At 53.0% G+C, this 12,088-nt stretch overlaps 1 protein-coding gene across 1 annotated transcript; it reads left to right on the forward strand.

The window, feature by feature from the left end:
- Positions 1 to 1,487: 1,487 nt before the first annotated feature.
- Positions 1,488 to 9,192, forward strand: MRM1 (mitochondrial rRNA methyltransferase 1). Its single transcript, XM_017821501.1, has 5 exons — positions 1,488 to 2,245; positions 2,698 to 2,791; positions 4,329 to 4,449; positions 8,278 to 8,397; positions 8,544 to 9,192. Exons 1-5 carry the CDS (start codon positions 1,488 to 1,490, stop codon positions 8,591 to 8,593), a joined length of 1,143 nt encoding a protein of 380 aa, XP_017676990.1. The 3' UTR covers positions 8,594 to 9,192.
- The last annotated feature ends 2,896 nt before the right edge of the window (positions 9,193 to 12,088 follow it).

Consider the following 12,088-nt stretch of genomic DNA (forward strand, 5'->3'; position numbering starts at 1 on the left):
AGCCTTTTTACCGTTCCCAGCTAAACCTCTGTTTGGTGACAAATTCAAACAGAAACGTTGTGGTTGTTTATGGGAAAAAACATAATTACTTTCTAGAGCAGAACAGCATCCAGGTGTCTCACAGATAACCTGTGGAGGTTGGACTCGCCTGTCCCTGTTCAAATGGAGCCACAACTCCAGAGGGGCTCCCTGAACTCCCCGGGTGGGCTGGGTTTGGCTAAACTATGCAAGGGATGAGCCCGGGCGGGATTAGGGCCAGAACTGTCACTGGTAACTGAAGGCATTTTGTTCCCCTGTCCCCTTTCAGGTTGTCCAAGCACAGAGGCCATTCCTGAGCTCAGCTTTGCAGTCACTGAAATACAAAGTTTTTGGAGATAAGTAATGAATAGCTGAATTATTTTCCTATTAAAAGTGGTGTACCTCAGGCAAATGTGACCTGGCAGATATATGAGCTCAGCCCACATATACATATATATCTATATATAGGTGTAGATATATAGTCTCAGCTCTCATTTTTTTGGGGAGAAGAACCATGAACACAGTTGTCTCTGGTAACCAGCAGTAAAACATGATTCTGCTTAAGATCCCTGAACCTGTTAAAGAAATCTGATGATGGTTTTGACGCCTGGTGTAACTTAATGCTTCAGACTAATGAAATAGAAAAGGACCAAAATGCTTTTGCTTCTCTCTGCAAACTCCTTTTAGAACAAACCTGTTGTGGTTTGTCCCCTGTGACCCATGGGGATAAACCCCTGCAAGCCTCAGATCCATCGCAGTGCCAACCTGTTGCCCATTTGCCCGCCCCTTGGCTCCCCAGTGATGCAATTAAACACGGATGCAGCATTTTGGGGTGAAAGCTGCAGATTCAGGTGGCGGACCCCCGAGCCCGTTCTCCCCGCGGCCACAGCACCTGCCGCCATCCCCGAGACACCCAAGAGGTGCCTTTAGGGGACAATTCTCACGCTCCGGGGGTTCCCCATCCAGCCCGAGCCCTTTGGGAGCGGGGTCACGGAGAAACCCCCTCTGGGGGGGTCACCGCCGTTCGCACGCTCATTTCGCCGCTCATATTAAAACCACCCCCGCTAGACCACGGCCAGTCCCTTCCCTGTTTCCCCAGCGTTTAGGGGAACCGCGATTTAGCGGTTTTAAAGCTGTTTCGTGGTTAATTAAGCTCCTGTTAATTAGCGGGGGGGGGAATCGCGGCCTATTCCCCTCCTCGCCGCCAGGCGGCGCTGCCGCGCGGGGCGGGGCCCGCGGGCGCCGCCGGAAGCGGAGCGGGCGGGGCGGGAGCGGCGGCGCCGGGGGGCCCACGAGGGTCCCCACGAGGGTCCTGGGGGGGTCCCCACGAGGGTCTTGCGGGGCCGGGAGCCCCTCCAGCCCCTGCCCGTGTTGTGCGGGTCCGGAGCGGAGCGCGGTGTTTTCCCTCCCCTTGCCGGCTCAGCCGGGGCCGGGAATTGAACGGGATTCATCACCCCCCGTGGGCGCCCATGGAGCGGGCGCTGATGCCCCGCGTGTGCCGCGCCCTGGGGCTGTGCCGGTGGCCGTGCGGGCCCCGGTGGCCCTGCGGGGTCCGGCACCGCTCCACCCGCGAGCAGCCGCCCCCGCCCGCGGGTCGGGGCGAGGAAGGTCCCCCCGCATCCCTCCCGCGGGGCCCGGGAGCGGGTCCCGGCTCCGGGGGCTCCCGGGACACCCCGCGGGGACACCCCCGGCCGGGACACAGAGGGGCCGGGCGGGGGTCGGCAACCGGGCGGGAGCTGTGGCTGTCGCAGCTGGATGAGCTCCCCAGGGCGAGGAAAGGGATGGAGCGAAAGCCTCTGCGGCTGGAGAGGACTGAGGGCTCGGAGATCCTGTTCGGGATCGGCCCGTGCTCCCTGGCCCTCAGCCAGGCGCGCAGGGACCTGTTCCGGCTGTTCCTCAAGCAGAGCAGCTCCCGGCGGCCCGTGATGAGCGAGTTTGTGCTCCAGGCCACGGCCCGAGGGGTCCCGGTGCTGCACGTCCAGCGCAGGGAGCTGGACGAGCTCTGCAGGGGTCAGGTCCACCAGGGAGTGTGTCTGGAGGCCACCCCGCTCCGGTTCAAGAGTTTGGAGGATGCTGAAACGCCCGGTTTGGGGGATGATGCGAGTGGGAAGCGGCAGCTGATCTGGCTGGTGCTGGAGCAGATCCAGGACCCCATGAACCTGGGGGCACTGCTGCGCTCCGCGTACTTCCTGGGGGTGGACAGAGTGGTGACCAGCCACAGGAACAGGTACGGGGCTTGTGCATCTGCTCCTGGAGCTTCTCTTTCCTTCCCTGCTGGCTCCCAGGGAGGTTTCCAGCCTGCATCACTCAGCAGCTGTTCAAAGAGCTTTCTGGGGCTGAGCTGGGGAGCAGGGTTTTGGGTGGCTGCTGCTCCACAGGCAGGCTGAGGGATGGGGTATTCCAGGCTGGGAAGGAACCCTCTCTGGGCACTTCTTGTTTTCACCCATTTCGTGTTTCAGTTGTCCCATCTGCACAAAACTGCTGGGACCTATTTCCTGGGTGAATTCCTGAGCCCTCCTGCTCTCCATAGTAAAACACAGCCCTACAGTGAGCGGGATCTGTAGTGCACTGGTTGGAGTAGGTTGCAGAGGCAATAGCAGGGAATACAGAGACAGAAATTCGCCTGGATTTCCTTTTTTTGCTCTCATATGATGCTTTTCCTTTGTTTTTCCCTTGCAGCTGCCCCCTGACTCCGACAGTGAGCAAAGCCAGTGCTGGAGCCATGGAGGTCTTCGATGTCTACAGCACAGATGATCTCCAGAGCTTTTTGAAGGTAGAATGATTCCCTGTTTTTTCCCCCCCCTTTCCTTCGAAGAAAACTCAAATATTGGCTGTATGGATCAGGAGGAGGGCTGAGTTGTTTGCAGTGTCTGTGCTCCTGCTGTGCACTCCTGTTTGCTGCCGGTGGTCTGTGCTGTGGGACCACCAGTGACAGGCACTCCCCCCCCCTCCAGCCCCATTCCATGGGCTGGGGATGGGGTGTGGGTGTTTTTCCTGGAAGCTGGTGGTAGCAGGATAGCCCTGTGGCTCTCCCACACTCGGGCTGTGAGCTCAGTATGCTGGGATCTGTGTCCCTTCCCTCCCTGGAGACTGGAGCTGTGCCTGGAGTGTGGCAGAGGCAGCATCCTGGGGCCCAGGCACACGATGGCAGCATTGGGCAGCCTTTGGAGCAGCCTTTGGAGCAGGGAATAGAGGAGAAAGCAGGGCTGGTGAGCTGCTGGGAATCTTTCTACACTGTACCTGTGCAGTGAGGCAAGATAGGGCCCTTTGCAGAACATGCTGCAGAAGGAAAGGGGATGCACGTGGAAAAACAGGATTTAAACTGAAACAAACCCGGGGATGTGGCTGTGAATGGGCACAGTGTGACTGCCCTGACCCCTGTGGGGGTCACCTGTGCCCTGGCTGGGCTGGGGACACGTTGTGTGCACGAGGGAGCTGCAGGATCTCCAGTTCTGCCCACTTGGTGCTAGAAATGAGTCTGTGGCAGCTGGAGCTCTGGGTGATGGTGAAGTGAAAGATACATAAAATACATTGATATTTAATTGAAAAGCTGGAAGAATCACTTGGTTACTGTAAAGCTTGAATTATTAACAATTTGAGCCATTGCAGCAGATCATTTAATTGGACCTGGACTCACGGGCCTCACCCCTGGCATTGCCTGGCTGGAGTAAATTTGATATAACATCGTGTAAAAAGTGCCAGTTTCCCAGGAAATGAGGCTGTCAAGAAGCAGCAGCTCTTTTATTGTTAAAATGGATTTCCAACACAAATAATTAAGGTTCTTTTTACCAGGGTGCAGGAGGGAGGTTTGGTTCTCTGGTTATGTGAGGCACTGAGTGTTGAGTGTTTTTGTGTGAGCTGAATTTTGGCATCTGAGTTTGCAAATGTCACTGTGGGCTTCTGCAACTTCCAGTGCACTGCTCTGTGCATTAGCCTTGTGCTAATTTGTTTAACACTACTCTTTTTGCATACTTTCCTGGCAAAAGAACCTTCCTAGAACTGTTGCATGAGCAGAAAAAAAAAAAAAGCTTTTCAGTTGCTGTTTGTTTGCTTACTGAACTGGAATAAATGCCAGAAGGAAAATTACTTTTTTGTTGTTGTTGTTTATTAAGTCAAGGTTTGTGTGCTGATAGTGGGAGGACTTCAGTGGTAAAAATTCAAGAGATACCAAAAAAAAAACCAGAAAAACCAGTCAGCTTAACTGAAAATATAAAAAAAAACCCACCAGTGTCTTTCCATAGATGACTTATTTTCTTTTTAAGCTTGAAAAATTGGCAACTCTTTAATATTTGTTTCCCTTCCTTTTCTAGGCTAAAATTGCAGAAGGCTGGGAAGTGGTGGGAACAGTCAGCAAACCCGAGGATGTGGAAGATGTCCCTGTCATCAGTTGCTTGGAATTTCGGTGGGATAAACCCCTTATTGTAGTGATAGGTATTTGAATTTCCAGAGCTGTGGGCTGGGTGGGGGTGCAGGTGTGAGGGAACCATCGGGGGCAGGTTTCAGTCCAAGGCTGCAGGTCTGTTATGTCACATCACACTTTGTCTGGAAAAGAAAAGCAGAGCAGGACTCATGGAATGGTCTGGGAAGCAGGGACCCAGAGGAGCAGGGGGAGCTGAGAAGCCTCCCAGGAGGAGCTGCAGGAACAAGCAGTTTGTGTGGGGAGGTGAGCAGCTGCAGAGGGTCTGGGTGGCAGTTCCAGTGCCGGGGCAGCCACGGTGTGGTGCTCTGAACTGTGCTCTGTGCTGCTTCTGATCCTGTCCCAGAGCCCCAAGCCTGGATTTTCTGTGTTGGTGAACCCCAGAGGTGAGGGGGAGCCCCAGAGGTGTGTGTTTGCTCCTGCTGTGCAGAGGCTGTGCTGGTGAACGGTGCCATGTCATGGCTCTGTCATGTTTCCTCTGATAAAAACAGGAATATATTGTGCCCAGGTCTGGAAAGAGCCATGAGGAGCTCTTGTTTGGCATGGTCTGAATGCGAGGTTGGGCTTTGTGGCACGGAGACCATCACAGGGAGCAGTCAGTGGCTGTTTTTGTACGGCCAGGAGAAGGCAGGAGGTGTTGGCTGCAGGAGCAGGTGTAACCTCTCCCTGTTGGGGCAGTGGGTGGCACTCCCCTGAGCCCCTGACCGGGGTAATTTCTGCAGGGCTTCTGCTCCCTCAGTGCAGAGGATACTGGCAAAGGATGCTGCTTTTGTGGGCAGAGTTTGGGGTCGTGCAGCCTCCCAGAAGCTGAAAGGAAGGGCAGGAAAGAAACTCCCCCCAAAGTGCTGCTCCAGGCCCCCGTGTGTGGCTGTGCTGTGTCCCCCCACCTCGTGTCACCTGGCACAGGAGCTGCTCTGAGCTTTTACACCTGCAAGTCGTGCTGGCCCCGAGCCATGGAGGGGCTGTAATCCTGCCCCGTGCCGCCGTTATCTTGGCTCGGAAGACATTCCTTTAATTAAAATGTTTATTGAACCCCTGGAAATACTGACAAGACAGCGCCGCAAATCTGGCACCTCTACAAGATGTGTGGAGCCGTGTCACAAAGGGAGCAGGCAGGGCTGGCAGCACTGCTGATGGACCACAGAGAAATGCATCCCAGAAACGGCGACAACACCCGCAGAAGGGAAGGGGGTGAAAGTGGCAGTGGTGTCGTTACCTTGAGTTATGAGAGATTTCTCCAGGAAAAAGTCCAAATATCCTTTTGTCAGGGGAGATTGGAGGCTGATTGGTAGATGCATGAGGAGAGCTCCCGGACCTTGCAGCAGTAATGATTTCAACTCTCTGCTGAGCACTAACTCTTCTCTGGAAAGAAAATTGAACATTACAGTCATCTGGTGCTGAGGTGGTGGGGAGAAACGTCCTAGATCTGAATATGTAGCGTTCCTGCAGCCGCAGAGAGCAGCAGAGATAATTCAGCCTGGGAGTGAGCTTCCTGGCACCACATGGATTGTCTTGTAAGTTAAGCGTTTGCAGACTCCCAGTGCACCCTCCTGGCATCCTGGCTGGCTTGGCAGGGAGAGATTTGGACAGTCCAGCTCCTGGAGTCGCTGCTGGAGGTGACAGGCAGGGCTGGCTGCCCGCAGGACTGGGAGCCTGCTGTGAGCAGGAACAGATGGGGAGCACTTGGATGGCTGAGTGAGGAGAGTGCCTGGGCAATTTGTTCCTCTCAGACCTGCAGTCTGTAGCTCGGGGTTTAAGGCTGTCCACGGGGTCGAGGGTTTTGTGGAGATGCTCATTTTATGTTTCTCTGCTGCTGCTGCTGCTGCCGCCGCCTGGGTTGGAACTTCTGCCCTGGGAACTGCAGCTGTTGGTGGTGTTGATTGTTAAGTGGGGCAGGAAACCTGTTTTATCATTTCACCGAGCTCTAACACTGGGCTTTGAAGTGAGGAACAAAGCTAAGAGATGGAAGTTTAAGATCTGAAGTGGGAAGTGTTTTGTTCACCAGTATAAACCAGGTTTTAATCTGATTCAGTCAATACTCCCTCCCTCGTGTCACACTATGCAAGCCTTTTTGCCCTGAATTTATGGTTCCTAATTATTTTAAACAGCTAGATCCATAAAAAGCTTTGTAAAAGCTGGAAGCAAAATTGGTACCTTTATTAGGAATCGTAAGACCCTTATCAGGGACAGGAGAGGATTGCTCCAGGAACCATTGCACCTCTGGCAATTGCTGCTGTCCCAGTTGGAGAGTCCCAAGGGAGTGTGGTTTGAGAGGCTCAGGAGGCAAATATGACTGTAAGTTGTAAAACTTTTCTGTGTTGAATCAGGAAAAAGTAGGATGCTATTTTTGGGGGTTTTTTTAAGCATCCCTGGAGAGCCACGGTGTAGTGATGAAGAGGCAGGTTGGGCCGTGGGAGGCCTGGCTCTGATTCCTGGTGTCACTCTGTGACCTTGGATAACTCCCCCAGGCCTTGTCTGCACTGCTGGCTTACAGCAGGAGGGAAAGAATGGTTGGGATGGGATTTGGGTTTTATGAAGGTTCATTCACCCCAGCCCAAGGTTGCCTTTGGCAAATGGCTTATTTCATCTGGGGAGGTGATGCAAGATGCATTACCCAAAGCATCCTCTTCCTTACCCAAAAGTGCATCCTGCCAGTTAGAGCAGCCCAGCAGGACAAGAGACTGGGCAGCAGCTTCCAGCCAAAAAATGGGAGTAATGACCCTTTCCTTCCCTGTGTGGTCAGAGGGATCACACAGATCCATGTGTGGGGAGCTGCTGGAATAGACACCAGGGAAGGAACTTCGGGGCAACTCAGCCCAGCTTGCTGAGTTTGAAGGAGTCTCCAGTGGCACAGGAACGTGGGCTGTTAAAACTTCAGGGAAGTGTCTGAATTTAGGTGAGCTGAGTGAGGCCATGGGAACCCTGGTCAGGCAGGCAGAAGCCCCAGGTGGGCACTGTGAGCCCTGGCAGTGCCATTCCAGGACCAGTCTGGGGTTCAGCCAGGTCAGGGTATGGCTGTTGGAGGGGAATGTTTGGCTCCCACATGCTGAGCCTGCTTTGCCAGAGGTCTTTGGAACGAACTGGCTATTCCTTCAGCTGTGTAACTGTCTGTGTAGCTCTAAATAATGAATGTGGAAGAATTCTTTGGGGAGCCAAGCGGGCTGGGAGGTCCCTGGTCCTCTGCATTTTCACTTGTCTGCGCACAGGATTGTTTAAAGCCTCTCCCTTTCCATTTCCCTTTGTGACAGCGTGAGTCAAACAACTACTAATGACCTGGGATAGATTTCAACTCTGTTTCACCAGTGTATCAGCCCAAACATATCAGGGCTGTTGGATGGTTTAACAACTAATCAATTGAAGCCTCTGGTTAAACTGTCTGCATGCACAAGCTGCACCCAGCCGGTGGTTTGTGTGCTGGGAGGGCTGAGCCCGTCACTATCAATAGGGATGTGGGATTTGCTGGACCAGAGCAGTTCTGTGGCCTCTTGCCTGCCTTGTCCCAGTGCCAGCAGCCCGTGGGCACGGGCAGCTCTCTGCTGGCACAGCTCTGCTTGTGCAGGGGCTCTCTGTGCTCGGGCAAGGCTCTGTGCTTTGTGCAGGTGTGTTGCACAGGTATTCCTCAAAAACACTCCTGATGGTGGAGAACAGCTGCAGGAAGGGAAGGTGGCAAGGTGCCTGTCTCAGCTCTGGCAGCTCTTGGCTGTTGCTGCCTGGGAGCTGGTGAGGTTCCTGCTGAGCTGAGGGTGAGGGTGGAGGTGTGACAGAGCATTGGCAAGGACTGGGCTGAGGAGGGGGGGAAAGGGATGTGGCAGCAACTGTTGAGCTGTGTCTTTCTCCTGCAGGTAGTGAAGGGGAGGGCCTTTCCCTGGAGACACAGCTGCTGTGCCATCGGGTGCTGGCCATCCCCCCTGGCAGAGCCCTGCACCCCGGCATCGACTCGCTCAACGTCTCTGTTGCTACTGGTGAGAGCAGTTCTGAGCACAAGGGCATTGAACTCCAGACTCCTCTGTTTTAAAAACCAAACATCCAGGCCCACAGAATGGATTTCTTGTGGTTTTTTAAAAAAACAAAAAGCTCACAATATTTATTTATTTTTACTTTCCTGCAGGTATCCTCCTGCACTCCATCTGCAGCCAGAAACGGAGGCATGGAGATTGAAATCCTCTCTGTGTGGTGGGGGAAGCTGCTCAGCATTCCCTGGCTCTGCTCAGTGTGGATATGGAAGAGCTCTTCCCAGAGTCTCCACCGTCCCTGCAGGTCACAGGCAGAGCCCCACTGGCTGATGCAGGATGCCACCAGATCCCTGGCTTAGTGCCCAGGGCAGACACCTCCTGTCCTGGGTAGCACTGGGGAGGAGCAGCTCCAGGGAGGGGAAAGACGAAGCCAGCCCTGAAAGCATCCAGCTGTATCCTTCAGTTTTGGCAGGAAAACAGCCAGGGTTGGCTGTGAGCTTCGTGCTTGTCGTGCATCACTTGAGCTGTGGAGAGAATTTGGGCTGTGGGGGGAAAGTGCTCAGCTGGTGCTGCCACTGAGCCCAACCCTGTGCCCACCCTGAGCCCACTCAGCAGGGAGAGGGAGCTGCCAAGAGCCTGCTGTGCTTTGGAACCCTCAGTGGGGACTTCCTCACGAGGAGGTGGTTTCTCTGTGTTTGGCTGTAAACCAGGTGTGAGCCCTGCCGAGGGATGGGTGTGAGCTGTTGGAAAAAAACACACAGCCCCTGGAAATAAAGCTCCTGTAAAGTTTGTTGTGGACTCGAATCAATACATTTTGTGTCATATATAAATCCGGAGTGTGATTAGCAGAGCAGAGCACTTCCTTCAGGTGGGAATAGGGATCTTTTTCCAGGAAAGTTTCCTTTCCGTGGTGGGCCTGATCCCACTGGATGCTGAGCTGCACCAGCTTTGGGGTGGGGGTGGCTTCATTTGCAGATATCCTGGATGAAAACCAGACTGGCTAAATTATTGAGAACCAAAAGAATGTTATCACTTAGCACCTTAATTATTTTATTTAGCTACTGTGGCCCTTTGCATAGGATTCCTCATTAACACTTAATTTACTGTGCCCTTTAGGGATAATTTCAAACAATTCTGCTCAGTCTGCCCCCTCCCCCACTTCCAAATGAACAAGTAAATCACTCTGAGTGACTAATTAGGACTCTGAGCTAAATGATGTCTGTAAACTGGTCTGTGGAGGGTTTTTCCCTGGGAGGGTCTGGCTGGTGTGTGCTGTGGGACTGGGGACACCCCAAGTGCCTGGGATGGGGGCCAGGACAGGACAAGGAGCTGTTGAAAGGTGTCCAGGACTCACTGCTGTGGCTGTGATGGAGGGAGTGCCTGGTGTGGTGACAGGTGTCCTGAGCTGTGCCCACACAGGACAAACCCCAAATCACTCCAGAACAACACTGTCGTGCAAACAGGGTTTTGTTGCCCAAATCTGAAGGTGAGCTGGTTGCTGAAGAACCATGAACTGGTGCAGTGTAAGGTGACAGCTGATGCATTTGGGGGGCTGAGTGTGCCCTTTTCTCTCTTTTTAAAGCTGAAATGAAAAGGCTGCAGGCCTGGAGGCCTCAGCCAGCCCCGTGGTGCTGCCTGCCAGCCATGGGTGCCCCAGCAGAGGGTGCCCGTGGCTCAGATTTGCTCCTTTTTCAGAGGAAAGATTCAAAGATTCAGCACTTGAATCCTTCCTCTGGAGCAGCAGGGATCAGGGTAAAGCTGCTTCTTTATTCTTGACCCCTAGGTAAGTATATTTATTTCCCATCTCACTGCTATTTCTACCTTTTTACTGCCTTCTTTTTTTTTCAAATTATTTGAGCAGTGCTGTAACAGAGAAGGCACTTCCTGGCTCTGTGTGGTTGGGAAAGCTGGGTGCTGTCAGTCTGTGCTCAGCCATCTGCTCAGCCCCTCTAACGAGGAGGCAGGTGAGCAACCATGGAACAGCTCCTTTACTTCTGGAAGGCTCCCAAAAAGCTTTGAACCCTCAGTGCCCGCAGCGGCTCTGCCAACAGAGCGAGGGGTACACTGAAGTTCCTGCCTGCCCACCACCCCTGCCCTGCAAATTTCCCAGTCCTGTATCCACAGAGCACCTTGGTTTGGCACTGGAGCATCAGACAAGGCTTACTGGGAGCTGCCTGAGGCTTGAATTTTCCGAGGTAGGAATCTGAGCACGTTCTGGGGCCGCAGCCTTGAGTTTTCTGCTGGAGAGCTGCAACACAGGGCTCTTCTGGGTGCAGTGAATCCCACTCTGGACAGCTCTGCTATTCACATTTATCCCATTTCCCTCAGTGGTGAGTTTTAACCCCACTCTCTTCCACTGGGATCCACCTCCCCTGACTTTTGGTTGTACCTGTTGTGTCCTTCTGCCCCAGCCCCATCCTGAGGCCCGTGAGGAGCACAGGGACCCCTGCACTCTCCCACCTCTGGAGCTGGAGCTTGGTGCTGTGTGACTTGCCCCTGATCTAATAAATGCAATCCATTAATTGGATCATTGCCTGCCTCTCCAGTTAATTTCCTGGATATTTTTAAATGTTAAAATGTAGTTTTTATAGTCTTTCATTATTTTTAGCCCTAAGCTTGACTATAATCGTCCCTGTAATGTAACTGTAAAAAAACTCCCAGCTTTATATCATAAAGGAGGACATTAATTGTCATTTTTTGTGTACATCAGCAAGATCAAAACATGTTTCCTGATTACTTCTGTTTGTACATAGAGCCCCTTTGATATTTAGATATGAATAAAGTGTGTGTGTGTAATTTGAAAGTCAATTCTTCCCTCCCTGCTGCTTGTCATGGATTCCTTTCAGAGGCTTATTTACCAAATTGATTTTAAAATTTACTAATTGCCCTTCCAGAATGATTTCTCAATAATCAAAGTGTCTCTAAGCACAGCGGCAAAATATTTGTCCTCCTTGGTTCAGAAGATGATTTGGGCGCTGGTGCTGCCTTATCTTCAGTCAGGGGAGAACACAAATGTTCTCATCTCCCCAGGCTGACCCCGGGGAGTGCTGGCTGTGCCCACAGCTCAGCTCCTGCCCCACATTCCACTTTAGTGCTCGCATTATCCACAAAAACCTCGTCCCATCAGATCCATCCTGGGGCCCGGTGAGGTCTGGGAGGCTGGAAGGGCTCTGGGACAGGGAGCACCTTTCCCTGTGCCAAGCTCGAGCTGGTGGCACTGCTGGAGGGAGCAGTGTGGGGTGCTGTGGGCCGGGGCAGGAGCTGGGAATGCTGCCCACAGGGCACCTCTGGAATTGCACCCCTGGAATTCTTTGCCTCTCCGCAGCCCCGGATCCCGGTTTGTAAATGTAATCAACCTTGAGGTCTTGTTGCTTCCACAGGTGCAATTAAACATTACCATCTGCTAATCCGTGATTAACGATGTTTACAAATATGCTACAACATGTTAAAATGTGCTGGCACTCTTTGTTTTGGGTTTGGTTTGGGTTCCCCCCCCTTTCTTTTTTTCCTCCCCCTCTCCCTGTTCCAGCAGGGGAGCTGTGCTGTGCTGCTGGAGGTGTCACTGGAGGGCTTTCCCCACTGACACCTCCTCGTACCCCACTGTTAATTCACAGATATTTTGTTTCCCTTATTTAAAAGTGCTGTTGGACCCCCAGACCAGCTGCAGGAACGATGATTTCAAATCAGAAGGTCAGTGCTG

This window comes from Lepidothrix coronata, unplaced genomic scaffold, assembly GCF_001604755.1.
Source record: "Lepidothrix coronata isolate B3197 unplaced genomic scaffold, Lepidothrix_coronata-1.0 Scaffold91, whole genome shotgun sequence".
NCBI classification, from domain to species: domain Eukaryota; kingdom Metazoa; phylum Chordata; class Aves; order Passeriformes; family Pipridae; genus Lepidothrix; species Lepidothrix coronata.

Excerpts from the sequence above, each read along its gene's own strand:
- MRM1 (XM_017821501.1), top strand. The coding sequence starts at position 1,488 with ATGGAGCGGGCGCTGATGCCCCGCGTGTGCCGCGCCCTGGGGCTGTGC. Across the intron at positions 4,450-8,277 it reads ACCCCTTATTGTAGTGATAG|GTAGTGAAGGGGAGGGCCTT; the intron begins GTATTTGAATTT and ends TTTCTCCTGCAG. Across the intron at positions 8,398-8,543 it reads CAACGTCTCTGTTGCTACTG|GTATCCTCCTGCACTCCATC; the intron begins GTGAGAGCAGTT and ends ACTTTCCTGCAG.